The sequence below is a fragment of the Arvicanthis niloticus genome, chromosome 2 (assembly GCF_011762505.2).
Source record: "Arvicanthis niloticus isolate mArvNil1 chromosome 2, mArvNil1.pat.X, whole genome shotgun sequence".
Lineage (NCBI taxonomy): Eukaryota > Metazoa > Chordata > Mammalia > Rodentia > Muridae > Arvicanthis > Arvicanthis niloticus.
The window spans coordinates 89,654,722-89,681,056 of NC_047659.1; the positions used below are offsets into that span (position 1 = coordinate 89,654,722).

The window sequence follows — 26,335 nt, forward strand, 5'->3', positions numbered from 1 at the left end:
CCCTGGAGCCGGCTCTTGCAGCCTCCTTTGCCTCTACAAGCCGCCCCCACCCTTGGCCTCAGACCCCCCACCCCCACCCCCATTCCAGGTCGGTTCTAGGCTTGAACAGATTGTCGTGACCTAGCAGACACCAGGTAGGACGCCCCTAGCGGAGCAGTGGCGCCACCCGCTCCGCAGCCGAGCTCCCAGCGCGTGCCTGGGGTAGTCGGGGCCGCGCGGCAGGCAGACTAGGTCATGTGACGCACGACCCACCCACCCCCAACTTCCCCCCCCCACACACACACACACTGCTGGGGAGGGACGTAGCGCCATTTTGCCCCCAGTGGAGCGTGACTTCGTCGCGGGGCGCGTGGGAGGCGCGCAGTTTCAGTGTCTGGCTGAAGGATGCGCTGCGTTTGCTGCTGTGGTTACTGCCCCAGCGTTCTTAGAGGTGCAGCCTGCAGGCTCTAAGACGTTTGCCACTGCTATCTGGTCAGGGAGCCCAGCCTCCGGGGGTCCCCCAGTCAAGCCAAAACCCCGTCAAGTCGAGCCATAGGTGGACTAGGGGAATCCACTAATGGTTTCCCAGGCCCTTTCATTGGGCCTTAACCTCCACAAGAGGCACTGCTAATGAATTCATCAATGAAGAATTGGAGGGGGTTCCTGCAAGCTGATGTAAAGCACTGGAAGTTGGGATAAGCAGGCAAACAAGAAATAGTAAAGCAGGAGGAGCAAAATGGAAACAAAGAAAGATACCCAAAGAGAAGAGAAGGAAAATGGAGGAATGAGCTGGGCATGCTAGTGCATACCTCTAATCCCAGAGTTTTGGACGGAGAGGCAAGAGAATCAGGGATTTGCTACAAAATAAATTGCCAGGCTTGAATATGTGAGACCTTTCACAGAAAAAAAAAAAAAAAAAAAGGAGGACACCTTGATCCCCAAATTTGAGACACACATGCCTTATGAAAATACAGAACCAAGGACAAGGTACCATCAGTCTTACAGTCACGTCTTAAGTGAATTTTCCACTGACTACAATGATGAGTCAAGGGTAAGATTTATGTATGACATGAGCTTGGACATCATTTAAATGTTATACTTTCCGGTGACTGCACAACAAATTCACAAAATTCAGTGGCTTGAACAACCGATCTCCTCGACAGTAGCTCAGTCAGTGGCAGAGACTGGAATATGAAGGCTATTCGTGGCTGGCAGGAGATACTAGCTGTAACTTAGAAGTCAGCTGCAACTGTCCTCTGAGTAATCTACATGTGGCCCTTCCATGTTGCTCCTTAGCTTTCTCATAGGCAACTCTGTTCTTCAAGAGAGGACACACAGAAGCTACACTGACTTTTATAAGTCATTTTAGAGTAGACATGGTATCATGTCCACTGCACTAGGTTTATTGAAGCAGTCACAAAACCACACTGTATTTAAGCCTCAGGGGTGTCAGTGACTAGTAAGACATGTAGACTATGTATATGAAAATGTAGAATATGGAGCATGAGATTGCAGTCATTAAATAAAAATATGTTAAAAGAGTTTCCTATTGAAAAAAAATTAATTTAGATATTTTTTCCTAGAATTGGGCATGGCCAGGCCAAAAACCGAGGGGTTGTCCTGATTTGCTTAGGCTACTGTAACAAAATGCCCTATACCAAGCAGCTTATAAGCAACAAAGTTTTGTTTCTGGTAGTTCCAGACTGGGAGGTCCAAAATAGCACTAAAGCTTGTACACAGGAGAACTTGTTTCCTTTTATCTCTTCATTTGTGTTCAGAAGAATTCTTGGATTTTAATATTCTTAGACATTTATTAAAAAGCAGGAAGGGTCTCAGGTAGGAGGGAAAAAGATGGAATTGGATTTAGGATACTTGCAAAAACCAAAGTGATGGTTAAGTAAGACGGATCCTATAGACTGTAGTTTTCTTTCTTTCCTCCTGACCCTCATCTCGAACCACTCCTCCATGTGGCTTTACTGAAGGGAGAGAGAAGAGAAGGCTGGAGAGACAAGTATTTTCTCAGCCCAGTGGTGGGTGACATCTCATCTCGAGTAGGCAGTTCTGTATTTCTATGAGGCTAGTGGTGTGCCTGTAATCCTGTGCCTATAGTCAGTGGTTTACTGTGTAGACATTACTCGTGTTGACAGTTTCCCATTCTCTTCTTATAGACACACAGAAAACGGTCTTTCTCAACTGCCCTTTCAAGTAAGCAAGGCTGTGTGACTATTATGACTAATGAAATCTGAGCAGAAATGATGAGGTGTTTGTAGGCTGGGACAGTGAAATGCTATTTCTGCTTACCCAGGCCCTCCTCTGCCCTGTCACAGTGGTTGGGAAGGGAGTCTTGTTCTGAATGGAACTGCCTAAACACAGAGCAGCCTCTGAGTCACCACATGGGAGGACGCATGTCCTGGAGACATAGCCACCCACAATAAATTTTGTGTGAGCAAGAAATAAACATTGTTGTACTGAGCTACAAATATCTTTACAGTTACTCCTTCTTACAGCACAATCCAGCCTGTGCTGGCAGACAGTCATGGAAACAGGCCTGCATATTTAAGGGAACATACTTTACTTATATGCATAGCAGGTATTAAGTGGGATACTTTAAAAAAAAAAAAAAAAAACTCTGTGTATATTGGTAATGGAATAGAACCTTCTTGGTCCTCAGGAAATTAAAGTGGTAATGGATAATAGAGCCTCTGGGAACCTTTGAATTAAACTGCTGGGCTTTTCCTGTCCAAACTGTGGCAGTCTCTGATAAACTTACTTGGCTTAAATGGCCTTTTGGAGAGTATTTAAGCTTAATATGGGTGATAAGCCATTTCTCTTCTTCTGCAAACCTAAAGTGGCTTTTGACACAAGCAAACATACAAATCCTCTCAAGATCCCGGAGTCCAGTATAGCCAGGGGAGGGGGCAGTGGAGGCAAAGGAGGCAGAGCATGAATAGTGATCTCTCAAACCTGTGCCATTTTCAGCCCTCTACCTCTGTAAACTTGGTGTCTTCCTCTATCAAATAGACATAGGGGGAGAGGAGCCGTTTAGAGAGGACTTTTGAGGAGACTGAAGTACTGAATTAATAAAAACTTCAGGGTCAGATATGTTAAACTTCATTATTAGATCAAGTTCTGTTTATTGATGATTAAAGAAAACAAATACCACAGAGGGGAAACATTTCCCTTCCAACATATTAAAGTATTCTCTCTGTAGGCTTCAATAAAATATTACTTAGCAGACCCTGTATTCCCCGCCCCCCAAAATGAACAAATCACTATTTTTCTTCCTTTTTTTCTTTTTAAATCAAGGGAAGGTGTTCACAAAAAGTCTTTGGTAGTAGCCAAAGCTGACCTTGAACTTACTTTGTAGTCAAGGACTTGAACTCTTGATCCTCCTGCCTCCTGAACGCTGGAATGACAGATGTGAGTCACCATACCAGGCAAGTTATTTTTCAATTAGCAAAGGACACAGTAGCTTTTTGAAAAAAAAAATGCTTAAGATTTAGATATCCATAATCATAAATATTCAATGTTCTATAACTGTCTTATAGGCAGGTGTGGTGGCACACACCTTTAACCTCACCTCTCAAGATGTAGAAACAGGTGGAGCTCTAAGGTCAAGGCCAGCCTGGTCTAAATAGCAAGTTCCAGGCCAGATAGAGCTATATAATGAAAACCCTGTCTCATAAAAGGGAGTAATATTAATATAGTCCCTTATATATTCTAAACTATTTCAATATATCAGTTGGGGAATGGTTCTCCATGGGTCTGAATCTACAAATATGTTTTAGTAGGCTTTGCACCTAAAGACTTGATATTAAAGTTCTCAAGGATATTACAGAAATAGAAAGTTTCTTCCCTCCCAAGGAAGCCTCTATAGTCACATACACACCAACGTCACACACACTCACATACAGATATGTACTGATCATAAAGCAACCCCTCCCCCACTAGTGCTAGGGATTAAAACAAATGCCTTACCCATCTTAAGCAAACACTCTATCACTGCATCACATCCCCAGTCCAGACCAGTTTCAATAGTAAATGGCAAGACTCATAAATTAATGTATATAATCTGGCAGTGCAATGTTAGGGGAAAAAATCTCTTCTATTCTAAGAGACTAGAACTTTTACTGGACATCACAGCCAGAGTAATTACTATGCCCTGAGGTTACTTAAGACTGCTATCCTGTTCTGCACTCAGCCTGTTTAACCTGCCTTTAGAATAGTGTAACAACCAACAGTTTTTGCCTTGGAATTGCCATGTAATCAACATTTACAACCTAAGCTAATGCATCACTGCAATCTTACACACTCTTCCACTACCCTGACCAGAGTAATACACCCACATTCTAATACTTATCTGCAGAAAGCAGCAAAAATAGATGTTGGAAGCAATCTTCTAATATCCACCATAAATGTTGAATCCAACACAAGGCTATTGCTTGCTGAGCAGTGAAGTTACTTGGGTGCTATGGAGTCTGTGACTTACTCCCTTGTAAAACTCCATTAAGATTTCTATAAAGTATCACTCCTTCCCTGAGATGTTTTCTGTGCTGTTCAATAAAGGCAAGGCAAGGCAAACCCTTTACAGATGACAGACACAAGGACAAGGACAGATTCACAAGATACCTTTGGGTGGGCACAGATTCAGACTCCCATAGCAGACAGGGTAGAAGCACGGGGAGTGTGAAGGTGAGACTTCATATCTCGGCTTGCTCTTGGTTAAATGAAACCTGGGGGAAGTGCTTTGATTTCCTTCCTTAATGTGACTCCAATATATTATTGGTGAGTTGGAGTTTATTATTAATGAGTTTAAACCAGCCTCACACATATATACATAAGTGCCCACAAATATCAAGATGGCAATAAGACTTTAGGTAATTTGTATTGTGTATTTCTGGAGCAGCAGGAACAGCCTTGTGTCTCCTTGTCTGGCTGCCAGGCCACAGAGAGCCTTTACCTACCAAAAGTGAAAAAGAGGAACAATTCAAAAAAGGTATCCAGAAAAATAATGCCAAACACTCTGTAATTAACAACAAAAAGTCTTGATCGTAGAGAAAATTTACACTAAACCTTGTCATCACTAAACTTCTGGATCTAGTTAATCACAGGAAAAAAAGAAAAATCTTGAAAGTAGTTGAAGAGACACACAACATTTGTTATAGAGAAAAATCATTTGAATGATATCAAGTTTCTCACTGAAACCATTATAGGTCAGAAAGAAGCGGTGAGACACGTATGCAAGGTCTGCTAGGCAGAATCGGGGAATGCAAGTAAACCCTACAATAATGCATCCCTTATAGTTGAAGTGGTGATTCTGGAGGATATTCCAAGAAAGAACTCTCATACACTACTGGTGGGAATATAAATTAGCACAGCCATTATGGAAAACAGTATGGCAATTTAAAAAATACAATTAGAAACTGAACTACTATAAAATCATGTGATCCTGCTACTGGGCGTCCCAAAGGAAATGAAATAAACCACTCTTTCAAGGCACCTGCACTGCCATGCTTATTGCTGCTCTGGTTCACAATAGACAAGATACAGCATCCATCTAGGCATTCATTAATGGCTGAATAGATATATCATGAAATAGCCATATAATGGCATCTCATTCCACCATAAAAGTAATGAAATTCTATCATTCATAGCAGCATGAATGATCCTGGAGGACACTGAGCTAAGAAACAGGAATGGGAAAGCTAAAGATGTTCGTCTCACCAAAATAGACTCCTGGTAACAGGAATCAGGAAAGGAGAGGGGAGAGAGATAGACAGAGGAGAGTTGTGGTGGCTGGAATGAAAATAGTCTTTATGGGCTCATACATTTGAATGCTTGGTCTCCAGTTGGTAGAATGGTTTGGGAAGGTTTAGGAGGTGTGTCCTTGTTCGAGGAAGTGTGTCACTGAGGTGGGCTTTTCTATTTTAAAAGTTCATTCCCTTCCCAGTTAGCTCATTCGCTTCTCTCTCCCCTCTCCCCTCTCCCCTCTCCCCTCTCCCCTCTCCCCTCTCCCCTCTCCCCTCTCCCCTCTCCCCTCTCCCCTCTCCCCTCTCCCCTCTCCCCTCTCCCCTCTCCCCTCTCCCCTCTCCCCTCTCCCCTCTCCCCTCTCCCCTCTCCCCTCTCCCCTCTCCCCTCTCCCCTCTCCCCTCTCCCCTCTCCCCTCTCCCCTCTCCCCCCTCTCCCCCCCTCCCCCCTCTCCCCCCTCCCCCCTCTCCCCCCTCTCCCCCCTCTCCCCCCTCTCCCCCCTCTCCCCCCTCTCCCCCCTCTTCCCTCTCCCCTCTCCCCTCTCCCCTCTCCCCTCTCCCCCCTCTCCCCTCTCTCCCCCTCTCCCCCCTCTCCTCCCTCTCCCCTCTGTCTCTCTCTCTCTCTCCCTCTCCCTCTCCCTCTCCCTCTCCCTCTCCCTCTCCCTCTCCCTCTCCCTCTCCCTCTCCCTCTCCCTCTCCCTCTCCCTCTCCCTCTCCCTCTCCCTCTCTCTCTCTCTCTCTCTCTCTCTCTCTCTCTCTCTCTCTGTTGTTATCACAAGATGTAAGTTTTCACCCACTGCTCCAGGGCAATGTCAGCCTGCTGCCATGCTCCCAACCATGATGATCATGGACTCTTAACCATCTGAAACCATGAATCTTCAAATTCTTCCTTTCATACATGGCCTTGATCATGGTGTTTTATATGACAATAGAAAAGTCATTAAGATAACAATTAAGTAGCATAGAAAAGCTGGGAGATGTCCGGCTGGGTGGGTATGGTAGTGTACCTATAATCTCAACACTGGAGATACAAAGACAGAAATCCCAGAGCAAGCTAGCTAGCCAAACAAGCCAAAATGGCAAGCTCTGGGTTCAGCAAGAGACTCTTCCTCAATAAGGTGGAGAGCAATCAAGAAAGACAGCTAACCTCGGGCCTCTGCACACAGGTAACCATGCATACACATGCACATAAATAACAAACAATTTTTAATGTTCTATAGGTAGGTGATATCAATATCCAGATCTGCTTGCTTCAGTCACCAGGGATTAAAAGTATGTACTACCTTGCCTGGGCCTAAGCTTTTCAAGGCTCAAGATCTCCATGTCAATATCCAGGTCAGAAGGCTGTGGCTTCAAGCCTCAAGATCTGGATCACAGATGTGCCCTCCAGTTCTGGATTGTAGTTCATTCCAGATGGAGTCAAGTTGACAACAAGGAATGGCCATCACAGAGGATCTGGAGTGTTCCTAACACAAAGAAATGTACGGTGTTTGAGATGATGGACGCCTTGATCTCCTTGCACACTGCATACATGTATAACAGAATCGCCTTGATGCACCCCATAAATATGGCAACTATTTTATGCCAAATGAAAACTTCAGAAAGACCTTTTTTCATCATTGCTGAAAGAAAAGAATGATTGACTGAATTCTCAATCCAGTGACAATGTCCTTCAGAAATGGAGACTTTTGTACCACAAAGGAAGGAAAGAAGGGACAGAAGGAAGGAAAGGATTTAAAGAATAAGAAAATTTCCAAGTATGCTGAAAAGCTTGGGGACATCAGACAGACAAAAACACTCTTATCAAGCAGGGGATTCTTTGAAATTTATGTTTATACATTCTAAACTTGTTGAGTTAACCCTTTACTGAACATACGGAAACCCAAAGCAAGCAACATGCTGAACTTTTTAGATTTTGGATTAATAAACCACTGCAAATAGAGGGATTTTTTTTAACAGAATGTTAAGGTATAGCAGATATATGATGCACTTCACTTTGATGGTTAGTACAGGGTTTTAACTTCATTTCCTTTTGCTTTGCCTTGCTGGGGATAGACCCTAAGCCAGGCAGGTGCTTTGCTAAGCTATAACCCTAACCCTGACAACGAGTACCACAAGATAATGAATGTATACACCACCCACAATGCAAAATGGACCTTTAGCTTCTCTGGGATCCCTCTCTCCACCTCTTCAATTAGTCTTGGCCACAGGCAAGTACTTACCTTCTTTCTATTTCTAAATGTGTGTTTCTTAGTATATTACAGAAATGGAATCCTGGAGCAGAACTGCATAGGTACATGCTTAACATGTGTGTGTGTACATGTGTGTGAATATTTATATATCTGTGTCTGTGTGTCTGTCTGTGGGGGCCAGGGTATTGCACATGCCTAGCCATAAAACTCCAGCCCAAATGTTTTAACTAAAACAGGATGATATATCCAAATATGAAAATGAAGTCCATAAAATTTACAGAAAAAAAATAGATTTTAAAGATTTGACAACAGAATATGATTTACAAAAGAAAAAAAAATCGTTTATTGGTTCCAAGAGTAAGACTGTTCTCTGGAAAACACTGTCGAGGGAATGAAAAGGTATGCTGACAATCACATAGATGATGATAAGGACTGTGCATCAAGAATATATAAACAGCTCTCTAAACTCAATTATAAGGCAATTCAACATTTTGGGTGCACCATAGGTCAGGTAAAAAAGAAGATACAAGAATTGCAAATAAGCATAGGAAAAGACAATCAAACTCTTTATTCATGACAGAAATGCAAATTAAGACACAATGAGTGAGTTCAAACCCAGTCTGTTCTATAGAGTCAGCCCATGATGGACAGAAGCTCGGGAGGTCGCTCAGCATCCCACAGTACATAGGGAAGCTCCCTGCAACTCAGAATTTCTGATCTGGAATGGCCAAAGTGCTGAGATTGAAGGAAGACGCAACATTTTGACTACAGGACGTGTACCAGTCATCCAGAACCACGTGTGGGATGGGCTCAGACTAACTGCCCAGGGACTGCACTGCAAGTTTTGTTCAGCAGAAAGAAACGGTGTTGGTCAGTTTCTGGGCCACATGCTTATTATAGAACACAGAAGAGTCGAAGTTCCGGGCTCTGAACTGGGAGCAAAGCTTTAGTAAGTGCTGTGGGGTTGAGCACTGTGCAAGAGACTTTGTTGGCTAGGGATGTGGTTCAGTGTTAGAACATCACGTATCTATCTATCCCCAGCACTACAATTAAACGATGCATTTGACCCTCTTGACCACTGTGAGAGATGAATGTTAGACTGGAACCCTTGCGCATCTCTGGCAACAGGCTGGGAAAACCCCGTCTGCCCTCTTAGCCCCCAGCACTGCCTGCTTGGAAAAACACAGGGCTAACACGTCATTATTCCCCCACTCCGAGATTCGAGTTTCCCAGTTACCGAGTTTCCGGCAATCCACCAAAGAGTGGCCACCCGGGGTTCAGTTTTTGACTGCGCATAAACACAATCCAAGGGCTTAGCTCACATGTCATCACTCTGCACCCAGACTGGTAAAACTCATTCGCCTTAGCCTGGAAGCGTGGTTTCACTGACCTCCACCTGTGAGATAGGGAACCCACCTGAGAGCTACCTCCTAATAAACCAGCCTATATCTACTTTTAATCTGGTCTAATCTGGCCTATATCTGCATCACCAAGAGAGAGGAAAAGCCTATTAATAATTATTTTTCCTATTTCAGGCCTAGGAAGATGACAAACACCAGGAGTAAAAGAATTGGGTCAGATCTAATGCCAGCTCCTCAGAGTCTGAGGCAGGAGGATCACTTGCCTTGGCTATGGAATGAGTTCCAGACCAGCCTGGGCAACTTGATACCTCCGAGAAAGGGAGGGAGAGAAGGAGAGAGGGAGGAAGAGGGAGAACAAACTGGGGCTTTAGCTAGGTAGAGTACCTTCCTAAATTCCCAGCACTGCAGGAAGAGAAGTGAATTACAGATTTTGGAATGCATGCTTTTGTTCATCAGACAAGACCGCTGACTAGCATTCAGGTCCACCAAGAAGCAACAGTGACCTTGATAAAACAGGCCTTTTAAAAATGAGAAATAGTTCCAACCTATCCTCTTTCCATTTTCTATCACTCCCTGTCCTTTGTTGCATTTCCTAGCCCCTCCCCCCTTTTTTCTCCTGAGATGTTAAGATTTTGTTGTTGTTTTTAAGATTTATTTATTTATTTTGTGTATATGAGTACACTGTAACTGTCTTCAGACACACCAGAAGAGGGCATCAGATCCCACTACAGAGGGTTGTGAGCCACCATATGGTTGCTGGGAAGTGAACTCAGGACCTCTGGAAGGAGCAGTCAGTGTTCTTAACTGCTGAGCCATCTCTCCAGCCCCAGATATCAGTGCCCAGGGGCCCCATGCATATGACTCAAACACTTTATTACTGAACTACTACCCTCAACTAGCCCTAATATTTTAAAGCTTATTTCACACAGTCTTCTTACCAGGATAGTTCATAGAAAATCCAGACTCAAATGGCTTAGAGAGACAGGATGATCTTGACACAGTGAATGTGATGGTTTGTATATGCTTGGGAGTGACACTATTAGAAGGTGGCACTATTTTGGAGGAAGTGTGTCACTGTGGGTGAGGGCTTAAGACCCTAACCCTAGCTACCTGGAAACCAGTCTTCTCATAGCTGCCTTCAGAACTCTCAGTTTCTCCAACCCATATCTGCCTGAACACTGCCTTGATGATTATGGACTGAACCTCTGAAGCTGTAAGCCAGCCCCCAATTAAATGTTGTCCTTATAAGAGTTGCTTTGGTCACGGTGTCTGTTCACAGCAGTAAAACCCTAACTAAGACAGTAGAACTGAAAAATTCATAATAGCTTCAGGCTGGGTTCCACTCATGTGGAACTGAAGTGCTACAACACCAACCCTAACAACAAACACTAAAACCCTTTGGGCCCCTTTCTTTTTATAAAACAGTCATGAGGAAATTTCTTACTTATACTTAGTGTTTTGTGCCATTTGATGTTTCTTATAAATAGTAGTCATCTAACTGTGGTGGTTTGAGTAAGAATGTCCCCAATAGGCTTATATATTTGAATGCTGGGGCCCCAGTTAGTGGAGCTGTTTAGGAAGGAAGTGTGGCCTTGTCGGAAGAGGTGTGTCACTGGGTGTAGGCTTTAAGCTTTTAAAAACCATGGCAGCCCAGTTAGCTCTCTCTGTCTTATACTTATGGATCACATGTAAATTCTCAGCTACTGCTCTAGGGCCATGCCTACTGCCTACTGCCTACTGCCTACTGCCTACTGCCTACTGCCTACTGCCTACTTACTGCCTACTGCCTGTTCCCCCACTGTGATGATCATGGACTCTAGCCCCTTGGAACCTTGAGCTCCGAATTAAATGCTTTCTAAGTTACCTTGGTTATAGTGTTTTGTTACAGCAATAGAAAAGTAACTAAGACACCAGCTATCAAAGTCTAAAGAGAATTGTCTAAGAGACAAGTGAATAGAGTATGGAGTCTCTTTAGGAATATGAATTATCATACATAGTAAAGAAATGCTGGATAAATTACATTCTGTACTTGTACAACACTGAACCCTAACATAATCTATGAACGTTAGCTAGTAATAACGTGACCTCTATGCAAAAAACTCAGCTCTCATCTTAAAGGGAATAAGAGATAGTTTATTCTGAAGCTGTTTTGAGTGGTCTTGGCCCGGGAAACCAGTTCTAGCTTCTAGGTTCCAGCTGGAAGGGGTTTCCTTGTGTTTTATAATTTTACTGAACAAAGAAAGTCATAAATCACAAGTTTAAAATATACTGGTGATAATCAGAGGGGTGATAACAGCAAGATAGGGAAGGTCTTTAGGCCTCAGATGCTATCTGAGGTCATTCTTAGCTTTTGGGTTAGTTGTCTGCAAAGTTAATAGATACCAATTATCTCTCAGTCACAGGATACTAGTTCTAACACAGAGGTGGGTAAGGAATGGCTATTCATGGTACCAAAGCTATCCCCGGATGAGATAATTAGCTTCTGGACTTGAAACATTTGAACCTCACATCACTGCAGTTTTGATCAGTCAACCAGTCTCTGCACACACAGTTTCTGTCCTGGAATTCTGTTAGCAATAGCAACACTAGATAACTGTAATAACAAATGTTTGGGGAATGCTCTGGGAAAGAGAGAGCATATGGGAAGTCTTTGAACTACCTACCTGAATGTCTGTAAACTTGGAAAAAATAAGAGTGCTTTTTCAAACCAATAAAATGAGACATAGCTGCACACCTGTTACAATGTTTACAATTTAAAGACCAACAAGATTCCTGTCAAGGACAAAGAACCAGAACTTTGGGAAACTAAAATGGTAACACAAAATTTCTACTTTGGGACACAATTGATTTCTAGTTTCTTATTTTGAAATTGTGACATTAAACTAATTTCAAACTTATATGAGGGCTGCAAGAATCATTCAAAGAACTCATGTGATCTTTCACTTAAATTCCCCCATGGTCAACATTGGATGCTTATGGACATATGTGTCATATAGACATATAGACAACAAAACTCTCTTCATTTTGAATTACTGTGTAGCAAATTGCTGGTTTAACATTCTATTATCCATTATTAATGTTACAGTGAAATTTTCTTAATAAGCAGGACCCTTTTCAACATGTCTACATGTTCATTTGTTCTATGAGTTCCCTGTAAATTGAAACATCACCTCCAGGAGGGAGGCAGATGCTCACAAGGCCCTGGAAATAAACAACTCATTCCCAGCAGTAGGGAAAAAAAAGGTGAACAACTTCTAGCGAGAAGACTCTGGCCTGTGGAACTCTCAGAGATTCTAGGACTGTGGAGTACAGAGCTGACTGCAAGCTGTGCAGATTGCTTAGAGTAAGTAGTAGCTTCCAGGGTCTTCCCTCTTGCTCTATACTTTTTGCTGATGCAATTGCTTTTAAGTCATCCCTGTTCCTTTAAAGTAACCTCTCACCCACATTTCTATTAGTATAACCAATAACAACCCACTGGTTCACCAAGTTATATACTGGTGCATTCATTATTTGGGGGTGAACTTGTGTGTATGTGTGGGTGTTGTGTCACCCCAGAAAAAGACTGTCACACGATTATTGTTTTATTAAATAAAAGTATTTTATTATTTTGTATTAATTTACTATACAGCTATTAATAATATCTATCTATCTATCTATCTATCTATCTATCTATCTATCTATCTATCTATCTGTTGGGAGGGGCACATGTGGAGGTCCCTCCTTCCACCATGTGGGTCCTGGGATTGAAACTCATCAGGCTTGGCTGCAAGTGCATTCACCTGTCAAGTCATCTTGCCAACTAGAAAGTGTTACATTTTCAGGTGTCATGGTGACCTTATATTGGTTTCAAATGTCCTTTTCTGTTACACATATGTTTCTTTATAAACAAAACCCAGGATATTTGTTATTTAAAACATTCCTAAGAAAGGCGAACATGAAACAATACTGGCGAAGACATCTGAAATTGTGACCTTGAGTGACAAACACATGGGGTTGTAATATTTTCTCTGCTTTTGTGTTGAAAAAATTCCATAATGAGTTTTTTTTTTTTTTTTTTAAGAAAAAGACCAGTTGGAAAATAGAAGAATCTTAGAGATTGGTGTGACCGTATTTGTGATATAGGAACTTTACTTTGGCTGCAATAGGAAGAGCTGCTGAGCGTGGGGCAAGGCTGGAGACAGGCAGAATAGAGAGCCAGTGAAGAGGTGGGAAAAAACGGACTACAGCTCAGGGGAAACCAAGGAAATGATGACAGTTTGAATGTGAGAGCTAAAAAAAAGGGGAATCCATATCTTCACTATTTGTTGAGTGCTACCATGTATCCAGGCCGGGGTCCCTGGAAACAGAACGGGTCTCCAGCAGAAGGAGGGAGAAGATGGTTTTTAAGAGACCTTTGTGTTACCTTGTCTGATAAGAGTGGATGAAGGTGAGATGCCTAAGTCAACATTACTGAATGAACAAGATAGATGCAAACAAGATGGATGGAGACATGTCGCCTAAACCTAGCCTGAGGCATAATGATGCAATTTTCCTGACTCAAGCTGCAGCATGTAGACAACAAAGCAATAGCAATGCCTGAATAGATAGGTGACTTATATGCTTGAAAAAAGAATATGGTCAGATGGTGAAGTTGGCATAGTCTCACGATCCTAGCACTGGGAGGCTGAAGTAGGAAGACTACTGTGAGTTCACAGCCAGCCCAGAGTGAGACCCTGACTCAAAATTTACATATATACATGTGGACATATACATAAATCCCTAAATACGTAACAATTTACATGAATGGGAACGCTCAAATTTACATTAAATGAACTGGTCAGATAATTCTTTTTGTGGGAGTTGAAAATGCAAGGAGAGAATTTCAGGGTCCAGAGAGCATGGATGAGACATATAATTAATGGTTTAAGGATAACGAATATGAGAAAAAGGTTTTATGATTTTTCCTCTTAGTGGACTCATTCTGGGAAGGTCAGGTAAGATAAATGATTTAACTCATCAGACTGCGCTTTAAAAATTTCCTCTCTCTATCCAGGCAGAATGAAGGAATTCCAGAGCCTATTTCTTGTTTTGTGAAAACTAATCAGTCTTGTCGCTTCAACCCGAGAGACTGGCTCTCCAATGTGTGTTGGCAGTTCCTGACTCAATTTCATCTCTCAGAAAGAAGACAAAGCTTCCCCCTACTCTTCTACTAGACGTCTTGGGCCTTGGGAAGTTGGGGCAAAACCCCGCCCACTGACCTTCTTCCGAGTGGGCCAAAAGAGTCAGCCCGCGGAGAACCCCGCCTCCAGACCCGCCTCCTGGCCTAATCTCCACCCAAGGTCCGCTCACCTGCTCAGAGCCACGCCCCTAGCCCAGTCTTCAGCTCGAGGCTCCGCCCCCAGGTTCGTCTCCCGCTGGAGGTCCTGCCTTTAAAGCGCCTCCCCAGAGCAGAGCCACACCCCCAGGCTTGTCACCAGCTCGAGACCCCGCCCCCAGGCCGGACTCCGACTCGAGGCCCCGCCCCCAGCTCCGTCACGGTGAGGGCCCGAGCTCCACAACCCTCCCAAAAATCACCGCTACCTCGCCTAGGCCGCTGCGCCTGTCCCGGCCGCCATGGCTGGGGGCCGCGGCGCCTTTGGACGCGGCCGGGCTGAACCGCAAGAGAGCTATTCGCAGCGACAGGACCACGAGCTGCAGGCCCTGGAGGCCATTTACGGCTCGGACTTCCAGGATCTGCGGCCGGATGCGCCTGGACCGGTAGGAACGTGGTTGGTCTGGCCCGGTGATCTCCAGTCTAGGGACCCAGCCAGACGCCTCCAGATTGGGGCGACCACTTAGATCCTGCAGGCTTTTCATCTTGCAGTTCCACCAACCTCACTTTCTGCCTCTGCGCTGCCACTGGTCTTGAGAAGGCAGCACCTGGGCTGAATTCTCTTTTCCCCACCGAGTCGGCTCCCCTCTCAGCCCTGCTTCTTGTCCCCATTGACGTCCCCTAACCACTCTTCGTCCTTCCAACCATTCTTCCCCCACCCCGACTCGCCCCAGGCCTCGAGGTGGGTTATGATCGCACATGCATAGTCACTCATTGCTACTTTGTGCTGGGGATGCTTAGGGGGCGTGGGTCCAGGCCTTGTGCTCTCAGCAAACTCACTCCCAGGTCACACTGTGTAAATCCTGTTTCCGGTGTGGAAGAACTTTTAGTACCTTCCTCCTAGGCATTTGAGGAATAGGTATAGAACACGTTTATTGTCGCTTTAATGCAGCGTTTACCCAGTTGTTTTATTTAAAACATCACTTTCCTTTTTTGTGTGTAAATTAAGCTGGGGGCAGTGACAGTTTCTCCCTATCCTTGAATGGTTTACCTGCCGAACTAAAATGTTCCTGGATATTGCCATTTTGGAAGTACCGCTTTCCTCCGTCTGCCTTACTTCTGTAACTCACAGTATCTGCCTTACCACTGTATCTAGCATTTCTTTTCGGAGTAGGCTTTCCTTAGGCTGTCAGGCCCAAGCTTCTCCCACTAATCCAATATGCTTTTTAATTAAACTAATGATTTAGACACTGGGAACACAGTCATAGATAAAACAGGCCAAAAGCCCTGCTGCCCGCAGGGAGCTTATTTTTCTAGACCTTACTTTAAGAGTTATTTGTAACTTTACATACAGTTTATGCATGCTCCTGGTAAATAGTAAGATAACCTACAGGTCATCTGTCAACTTCTCTGTTTTCAGGGAACCAGGAAGTAGGGCCTAAGCCACCAGAAGTGTTAGAAAATGTGCAGGGGACTCAGGTAGAACCAGCTGGCTTTTCTTTAGTTTTGTGTTCTCAAGGTACATTCTATTTTCCAATGGAAGGAAAACCGTCAGCCACTTTTAGGTAATGATACTGATAATCCTAAGGATTTACAGTTGATCACACTGAACCCAAGAATTTACAGCTTGGTGGCCTTTATAATCAAGAAGACTAAACTCAGAGATACCGTAAAAGGCAGGTAGAGTTATTTAGTAGTAGGCTCTGGCTCTGGATCACAAGCAATATCGCCAACACTTACTTTAATAGGACTCTCAGGCAAATAATTGATGCTCAGTCTGATGAGTCAGAAGTTACTCATTGAACAAGCTCTCATCAGCACCCGCTACTTGCCTTTCTTCAGGGAAAGGTTATGCGGTGCCACTATCCTGAATCTAGAACCCTTGAGGCCTAGTGGTTTTCAGAATTCAGAAGTGTTCTTAGGCATAATCCTACATGTACATGTATGTTCACCTCCTTCCATGTCTGTGGGGGTGTGTCCAAAATGTAAACACAATGAAATAAATGTATGAATATGCAAATGTCAGCCTGAACAGAGTGAAGACAATTACCTCTTGTTATTTCAGGCCAAATTTACTGCCAATAAACTCAGATCATTTTTTTAACTTTTGGGGCATATGTCATGGATTAAATTTCAATTTTGAAGCATAGTCAAACAGTTCAGAGTGCACATCAAAAATTAGTTTACATTATTTAAAAGTTTGGGAACCAGTCATTTAAGATATATTTTATAATTCAAGGACATTTAAAAAATATTACTTATTTATCTTGTCTAGTTTTCTGTATCAGTAGAGGGTCTGCTTCCTTCCCTTAGGAGGCATTGCAAACCCTCCTTGCTTCTGTCTCTGGGCCCACTGGTTGTCTCTTTAGCCTTAGTCAACATTGAACAACACTCTTTTCAGTTTGACAGTAAATGAATGAAAGCTGCCTCATTCTAATTTGTATTTCTTTTGTTAGAAATCATGTCAACTACCTTTGTTTGCAAATCACTATTTTTCTTTTCCTCTGAACTGTTCTCATTTGTTGATTAATTTTCTACCCTAAGGTCTTATTTTCTTACTCAATGGTAAAAAGGTAGATTATGTTAAGGAAATTAATATGTGGTAACATGAAACAAAAATTTTCTCCTAAATCAATCAAAGACCTATTTATGTAATTTATGCAGTTAACATTTTTAACAGAATCAAAATGAACTACTTGTTTTATGAACCACATGGATATTTTATCCCCCGCTTCCCTGATCTAGAAAGTACTTCCCAGCCTGGGGTAGAGTGTTTGCCTAACACATCCTAGGTTTGATTACTCAGTACCAAGAGACAAAATTGGGGGGTGGGGTGGGGGAGACCTTCCTCCCTACTCCAGTGTTACCATAAAAAAGAAGAAGAAAGAAAAGAAAAAGGATAACTTGTCAGATGTTTTTGTTTAGTTATTTAAATTATTTAATTATTTCAAGACACACCTGCCTCTGCCTCCTGAGTCCTGGGACTAAAGGCATGTGCCACCACACCCAGCGACTTCATTTTTTTAAAAAAAGCTTCCATCAGATAAATGTAAAAGAAATAGCTTTTTCAAGAGGGTCTAGATCACGTTCTCCTTGTGCTGTCCATTCTCACAGCCTGAGAAACAGGTGAAGTCCTGCTGCCTACCTGAAGTGCTGCCTCTCTACCCTTCCTCTTCACCTCCCCCCCCCCCCCCCCCCCCCCCCCGCCTGCCTCCCCAGGCTGCTGGCTGCTGGTCCAGCCTGCTTACAGGTTGCTAATCCTTCCATTCCAGTGCTTGGTTTAAAGTTTTCCAAAGTTGATATTAGCAATTTCCAAATGTATTTGCATCTATTCCTTGCCACTATCTCTTTTAAGTTTCAACATTGTTATAACATTGTTTTAAGCTATTGTAGATTCTTAACAATCCTTGGTGTTTAACATTGTTGCCATTCACTGTACTGAATTTTCCTGAAAAGCATTTCAACGTTCAACATGAATGTTTAAATGTCCTTGCCTGATATCTTCTTCATTCACTTTCTGCTGCTATAACATGCTACTACAGATTGGAAACTTTATAAACCAAAAACAAAGCATAGTTTATTTCTTACAGTCCTAGAGCCTAGAAAGTCTAACATCAAGAGGCTATACCTTGTGAGGGCCTTGCTGCATCATAAGTAGTAGAAGGCATGGCATGGCAAAGGAGGGTATTCCTGTGTGTTCGTGTCTCTCTTTGTCATCTTATAACGCCACTGATCTCATGATCAGGTCCCCTCTTCTAAATATCAGACTATGTTAGGATAGATTAGTTTTCTAATATATGTACTTTTGAGGGACACATTGAAACTATAGCAACTGGTCCAATCCTGTTCCAATATATATTAGAAAAAATTCTGAATGTTGTGATGTTTGTTCAAAATGGAGCTGAAGGTCATATTAAATTTTAAAGAATCTAATGTTTGATTTTTAAATTTGACAATGAGTGAATGTTTGAGAAAAGAATGTTTGAAAAGGAAATTTTCATTTTTTTAGAGATGAAGGGATGAAGGAAATAAATATTTAAGGCATTTCATATAAATCTAGAGGAATGTTATCTAATTTCATTTTATGATCACTTGCCATTAGTATCTTTCTGGATCTTACTGTCTTCATTTTTCCTGATATGATGTGTGTAAGTGTGTGTGTTCATGTGCATACATACACGCTTGTGGGCATACTTGTAGTGTACCCCAATATGTGTCGAGCCCAGAAAAGGATATCAGGTGTCTTTCTCTATTGCTTTCCACTTGTGGTTTTTTGTTTGTTTGTTTTAAATTGAGACAGGATCTCTCATTGCATGTTAAGCTCACCATTTTGGCTAGGCTGCCTCCTAGGCGCCATTAACCTCTGCCCTCCAATGCTAGGATTACAGGCACACAACGATGGCTGTATGTGTATGAGTTTTCTGTGGATCCTGGGAATTCACTCAGGTCCTCCTGATAATACATGAGGCCCACCCAGCCATCCTTCCAGTCCACTGTCTCCATCTTTTTGGTTCTGTACAGATTTACAAGCAGATTACCCAGATTATCTCCCGTCCCCCATAACTCTATCCTGTTTTCCCACAGGCTACTTCCATCTCAGTGCTATAAATCAGGAAGAGGAAAACAAGAAGCTATGCCGATTAAAGTTTACCCTCAAATGCAAGGAGGATAGATAGCAGGAAACTAGGTAGCAATTCTAGACCAGATGCCTGAAACCGATTGGAGTGATGTGCCTGTTTTCCTTAACAATTACAATAGATACATATGTACACACAGTAACTTGTAAGTGTACTTAGCAATTACTCATACTGTGTTTGATGGACATTTATATAACAAATTCATTTCCCAAACCTCATCCTCTCTTTGGTGCCAGTTTTATAAGCCAGTGAAGTCTAATGATGGAACTGTCACCTCATACCTTTGAGTCTTGGAACCTGAAGATTTTCAGCTTCATGAAGTTAAAATATTCAGCTTTTAAGGATATTGACCCTTCCCTCTAGTATGTTTAATAAGCATAGACATGTATCTAAACCAATTCATATTCCTGTTTCTGAGTGTTTAGGAGACAGAGGTGCTTGAGAGAAGCTTCATTAAGCAGCTTTTTTTAAAAGTAAAACAATTGGGGCTGAAGAGATGGCTCAGTGGTTAAGAGCACTGACTGACTTCCAGAGGTCCTGAGTTCAGTTCCCAGCAACCACATGGTGGCTCACAATCATTTGTAATGGGATCCGATGCTCTCTTCTTGTGGGTCTGAAGACAGCAACAGTGTACTCACATACATAAATAAATAAATCTTAGTTAAAAAAAAGAAAAGAAAAAAAGATTTATCTTGGCACAGTTGTAAAGGTTTCATTATCAGTCAGCTTTTGCTTTGGGGTCTGTATTGTTAGTCAGGTTCTCTAGAATAACAGAACTTATAGAATGATCTATCTGTCTGTCTATCTACACACAGAGAAGAGGGGTATTAGAATGACTTACACAAACTGTGGTCCAGCTAGTCCCACAATGGCTGCCTATGAATATAAGGTCCAAGAAGCCCGTAGTGTTCAGTCCACAAGGCTGGATCCACAAGGTGGTCTCAGCAGGTCTTCAGTAGACGCTGGAATCCTAAAGAAGCAGGCTCTATGCCAGTGAAGGAATGGACGTGCTAACAAGGGCTAGAGCAAGCAGGCCGAGAAAAAGAGCAAGCTTTCTTCTTTTGTGTCCTTTATATAGGCCACCAGCAAAAGGTGTGGTCCAGTTAGAGGTAGAGCTTCCTACCTCAAAGATCTGAATTACTTCTCACTTCCAGTGATTTAATTGAGAAAAAAAATCCCTCATAGGTGTGCCCAGTCATTTAGGTTTCAGTTAATCCCAGATGCTGTCAAGTTGACAACCAAGAATAGCCATCAGAGGGCCTTTGTCAAGGCCTGGGCTATATACCATTGTGAGAATAGGTATGTAGCAGAGGACCATCCACTTCCTGGTCACACAAAGGAAGAGAAGGGCTGTAAATATATGAACTCTGGAGAGTGGGAAGAGCTTCTTCTAAAAGTGAAGTTTCATTTGCTGAGGTTTAAGGTTCTTTGTGTCCTGAACATACCTTACAAAAAAGCCATTTTCATGTCTCCTTGAGTAAAACCTAGCAAATATTCTGGTCTGATCTCTGAAAGAACTCTTCCTTGAGTACATTATTGGTTTTGACATCTTTCTTTCAGTAAGTTTGTGGTGATTAATATTAATTTAGCTGCACATGACAGAGAACCTAACAGCAACATTTTTGCACATAAAGTCTAGGGCTCAGGAGCCCTTCCTTCATGCTAAGGATGTTCTGCGGTTAATGTTCCCTTGTGCTCTAACCTCGTTGTCTGAACTCCAGCCTTCGTAGCTTTATTCCAACCCATTTAAAAAAGAAATGTGTAAAGAGACTGCATATTAAATTGGGCACAGTGATACAAACCCATTATGCCAACCCTCAGAAGGGTGAGACAGAAGGATTGTGAGTTCAGGGCTAGCCTGGGCTATATACCAAACCCCCAAATCAGAAGAAACTGTTGTATCCTTTTCTTTTGAGTTTGTTGTTTTGTTGTTTGTTTCATTAACTTATTTATTCACTTAACATCCTGATCGAAGCCCCACCTCACTTCCAAGTACCCCTCATGCAGCCTTCCCCCATTCCCCCTTTTCCTCTGAGAAGGGAGAGGTCCCCCACTGGGTACCAACCCTCCCTGACACATCAAGTCACCGTAGGACTGGGCCCATCCTCTCCCACTAAGGCCAGACAATTTTTCTCTTAAGATCATTTTCTCTAGATTTCATATGATCATTCTTTAAAAACAAACAAACAAAACTCAAAAGCCTTGTGGTTTGGGGGACTGAAATCAGGGCCTCACAAATGCTAGGCAGGTGCCACACAACTCCATCACCAGCCCAGCACATGACGGATCTTGATTCCCTTAATTTCCCAGAAATTAATTCATTGACTAATTCATTGGCTAAACCTAGCTGCAAAGTAGCCTGGGAGATGTATCCAACTAAACTGTCAGGGGTTCTATTGCTACAAAGTAAAGGGGAGACTAGCTACTGGGGATAGCTAGTAGGCTTTTCTGAGAAATAACCCAAAGTCTATAATCTGTAGGGGAAATACTACAGGGGCCATTAAATTCTGTCAGCCAAAATAAAGGCCTTAAACATAGCTAGTCAGCCTGTTGCTTCTGTGGCCTGTTCTTTCTTTGGGTCACCCCCACTTAGAACTCACACTGTGACAAGTTGTTAGGCATCATCTTATCCTGGGTCATTCCTGAGTGGCTGTGGTCTGTTCTTACATCTGAGTCACCATCACTGGGCTCTTGGGCTCTGGAAGTGGAAACATTTATGCCAGGTGTCTCCTCACTTCAAGCCATGTTCTATCCTCATTTCTAAATACTGGTTTTGGTGTTAGCTGCCCTGGCCCTTTCATCCCTAGTGGTTCTGTGGTGCTGCCACACTGTGCAATTATTTAGACTGTGAAACCTGCCTGGGGGTCTGTGGCTGCTCCAACCAAGGAGTATTTACTGGATATGTTTTATTCAGCCCAAGGTTCTACATACTATTACACTTCCATGATCCCTAGTGGTCCTGGGAGCTGGCTATCAGAGGCCTCTTCTGTAGTTTTCAAGCAGTCCTTATATGGATTCATTTGCACTTCATTAATTGCTCTTTATAGAGAAGAGTGTCTTAGTGTTGTGTAGTTCTCCAGTGAGCTACTGCCTCCTGAAGCTTTGCTTCCTGCTTCAGTGACTCAAAGCATTCAGCCATGGCCTCCCTAGACACTGTCCCAAGGAGGTTAGTTACATCCAGATAGACTCATTTTCTGTGCGATAAAGAACGGTCTGAGCAGCTAGAGCCAGGCTCAGTCCAGGAGACCTGATGGCCTCAGTGTTCTTGGGAAGTTCTGAATGTTCAGTGCTCTTCCACATCTCAGTGGTCTGTCTCTACTGGCTTTGTCTTCACTGTTGGCCTGGTTCTGGGATAGTAATTCTGAGGAACTCAGAAAGGTCAGTACGACTTTTCACAAAGCAGACAAGACAAGTCAATCCTTGGCTAGGCTATCATAAACAAGAGTACCCTGTCTGAGATGCTCTGGCCATGCAGGCATGTGCACTCGAGGGATGTTGCATGAAGCACCTTCAGCACCGCCCAGTCCAAAAAACCTAGACAAATTTAAGTGAAAACTCTTTGAAGTTGTTTTTATAACTGGAAAGTTCATTTTGTAAGATGCAGAAAAGTGCATTCTTAGAATTATTTATAGTGTGGGATCTACAGTGCTAACTGTAGCTAACTTTTTTCCTGGGTAATCCAGTATGGATGCCAAACCCTTCTCTTTCCTACTCAGTAAGATGACTACAGGTATGCTGTTTGTATCAGTTAATAAATATTCATTCAGCACTTAGGATGAGAACTGACAAGAAGGAATGTTACTCACTTTCAGAGATAACTTAGCCTGTGTGCCATCTTCCTGCTTCAGCATTCCAGAAACTAGGATTAGAGCTGTGAGCCATATTTCTTGGCTCCCCTTTTGGTATTAAAATACTATATCTGCCTCAGGAAGACAGCTCAGTGGATAAAGCATTGGACCTCAAGCTTAGGACCAAGCTTGGAATCCACAGGCATGGTGGTTGCTGTGATCCCAATACTTGACAGACAGAGACAGGACCCCTGGGGCAAGTTGGCTAGTTAGTCTAAATGGAATTGGCAAGCTTTGGGTTCAAGAAACCCTGCCTCAATAAATTGAGGGTGATCAAGGAAGATAACCTGACATCAACCTCAGGCATCTCTATGAAAATGCACACAATGCATGTTCACACACACACACACATGCATTCATACACACATGCACTCATACATACACATGCATTCATACACACTCATGCATCCATACACATATGCATCCATACACACACATGCACTCATACACACACACATGCATCCACACACACACATGCACTCATACACATGCATCCATACACACACATGCACCCATACACACACATGCACCCATACACACACATGCACTCATTCACACACATGCACCCATACCTACACATACACCCGCACACCTCACACATGCCAAAAAAATCTGTATTCTGTATTGTTCTAAAGTTCTATATATTGGAAGAAGTAATTTCTTAACAGAATGTTAATTGGTGATTGTAATGTCTTTTCAAAATTTATGTTCAGTGAGACAAGAGTCGATAAAGATGTGGCTTGATGTAGGAAGCACAGGTAGCATTTTGACTACCTTTCTCTCCATGTGTCTATCTCGAAAATGAAGCTGAATAATCTACCTTTGCCAGGCTCTTGTCAGAAGATAAATAATAATATAGGTAAAGAACGATTGATAGGACTTAGAATGAGCTAGGCAGGTGGTTGTATGATGAGTGGCCTCAGCTAAAAGATTGGCTGTAAGTTGGTAATTGTAGAAACTGTATGGTGGGTACAAGGTTCTATCATATCATTGTCTCTATTTTTGGTTGACATTTTCCCTAATTAAAAACTTTAAAAAGAAAGTGAGGCTACTTGGGGCTTGGCAGTTAAGAGCTCTTCCTGCTCTTCCAGGAGACCTGTGACTGCAGCCCCAGGGGGTCCAGACCTTCCTTTGGCTTCTTTGGTACCTGCCCACAGGTGGCATATGTTCACATAAACACATACAACACAAACTAATTTTTGAAATAACAATGATAATTCTTTGAAATGGAGCTATTTAAGAGAAATGGTCACGGCATCAGATATCCACGTTCCTCCTATCAACAAAATGACTCCTGTTAGGAATTCTCCTGGCAGTAAAGCCACAGTGCTGGCCTGCTGTGGTGGAGAGTGGCTTCACTCCAGCTCTGGGCTCCTCTAAGGAAAGCCCAGCCTCTCCTCCTCACTGTCCCTCCTTATTTATTTCCTGAATGCTGCCCACCCCAGCTGCCTTGCAGTATCTAGGACCCTCACTGTGCCAGCCTGCTCGTCTAGCTGTTCCCACCAGCATCCTCATAGGCTTTCGTATCCTTCTCTCTTTAAAATCTGAACAAAAAACTCCCTCCCTTGATTTCACATCATCCCCATCTCTCTCAACCACTCCCAGCCCACGCACCTCTGCCGTGTTTCCTGTCTCCCTTCACATTCAACCCTGAAGGAGCTCTGGGTTTGCAGTGTCCACTTGTCACCTAGTTGACACTCCTCGACATACTCTCTGTAATGGCCATATGATGGTCAAGGTCACTACCTGTGGGTCCCTATGGCCTTAGCCATAAATTCTGCTCTCATCCTTCACCACCTAAGGGACCGAGTGGCACAAGACCTTTCCTTTCTTTTGTCTCCTTCATTGCCAGATCTCTCTTAACTTGATCTCAAATCTATTTTCTCTTCCCCTCCCATACTCCCTCCTTCTGTGGGTGTCCAACGTTGGCTTAATCGTTATAATATTTTCTTGTTTGTTTGAAATTCACAGTGCTGGGGATATAACCCAGGTCCTTATACCTGCAAGGTAAACACTCTTATCACTGAGCTACATTTTCAGCTCCATTAGTTTTTATTTCTGCTTTCAAACTTTTTCATTCATTCCTTACTCAACAGCCAGAGTGGTCTTTTAGAGTGTATGTTGTATCTTACCATTGCCTACCTTTAATCCTGCCAAGTTTGTTAGTGGCTGACATTTCTCACTACACCTGTTTTTGCACATACGCCCCAGGCATGCTGGCCTCCTTGGTCACCCCACACACACACATACGCCCCAGGCATACTGGCCTCCTTTTGGCCTTTCGGGGCTCCCATCTCTGCACAGGATCAGCTTATTCACCTAAGCATTCCCCAGTGACCACGTCTGAGCATGGTCCCTTATGCCTCAAACACATTAAATGATCACAGTACTCATGTAAGAGTCCTGTTGGGGCAGGAGCGAGCTTCTTTGAAGTAGTAACAAAAACTTGCTCATTGTGACAACTGTAAGCTGCTCATAAATATTTTTGGTGAGACCAGGCTAGGTCAATTCTGTTCAGATTTCAATCTAAATACAGGATGAGAACATCTAATATCTGAAATATGAATTCTAAAATACTCCCAAAGAAAGTTTTAAAAATATACAACTGTTTCAAAATCTAAAACGTCTATAATATGAAACACACCCCAGGCATTTTAGGCAGGGTCTGGTTGACCTGTGTCCCCTGCTCATGAGGCCTCCTTCCTTACCTGTTCAGGCGGCTTCTCCCTCCGTCCCCTCCCTGGCTCCCTCAGCCCTGTTTTCTTTGGCTCTCCCCATCCTTTGCCTCTGCTCATCTGCCCTCTAGTCAGTAAGTGCTGGATGGGGCCAGGTCTGTCTAGATTCAGCTCCAGCCCCCAGGCCAGCACTTAGCACATAGTTAACCAGTAACAGTCTAAGGAGTGGAAGCCCAGTGGGTGTTTTTCTTCAATCCTTTGATACCTTTGACAGGGAGATGCATTTTTTTCTGACACTACCGCTTTAAACCATGCTTTTGGAAACATAACACAACACCCCTGTAAACCATGAGTATTTTCAAAACTTGGGAATAGAACATTTCAACTAAGGTGATCGTTATCACCATCATTAAGATTGTTTCTCCAGGGGGATGGAGAAGGTGGTGCAGTGCTTATGAGTTTGATTCACAGCTTACAGCTGCCTGTAACTCCAGTTCCAGGGCATCTGATGTCTTCTTCTGACTCCACAGGTGCCAGGCACACACATGGTGTGCACAGATAGATGCAGGCAGAGCACCCATACACATAACATAATAATTGATCCTT

General features: G+C 43.1%; 1 protein-coding gene across 1 annotated transcript in view; it reads left to right on the top strand.

The window, feature by feature from the left end:
- The first annotated feature begins 14,773 nt into the window (after positions 1–14,773).
- Eif2ak4 (eukaryotic translation initiation factor 2 alpha kinase 4) overlaps positions 14,774–26,335 on the top strand; it is an 86,535-nt gene continuing 74,973 nt past the window's right edge. The window contains exon 1 of the mRNA XM_034494236.2: positions 14,774–15,015. Within this exon, the coding sequence (XP_034350127.1) occupies positions 14,872–15,015 (144 nt within the window). The 5' untranslated portion in view covers positions 14,774–14,871. The remainder of the gene's footprint in view (positions 15,016–26,335) is intronic.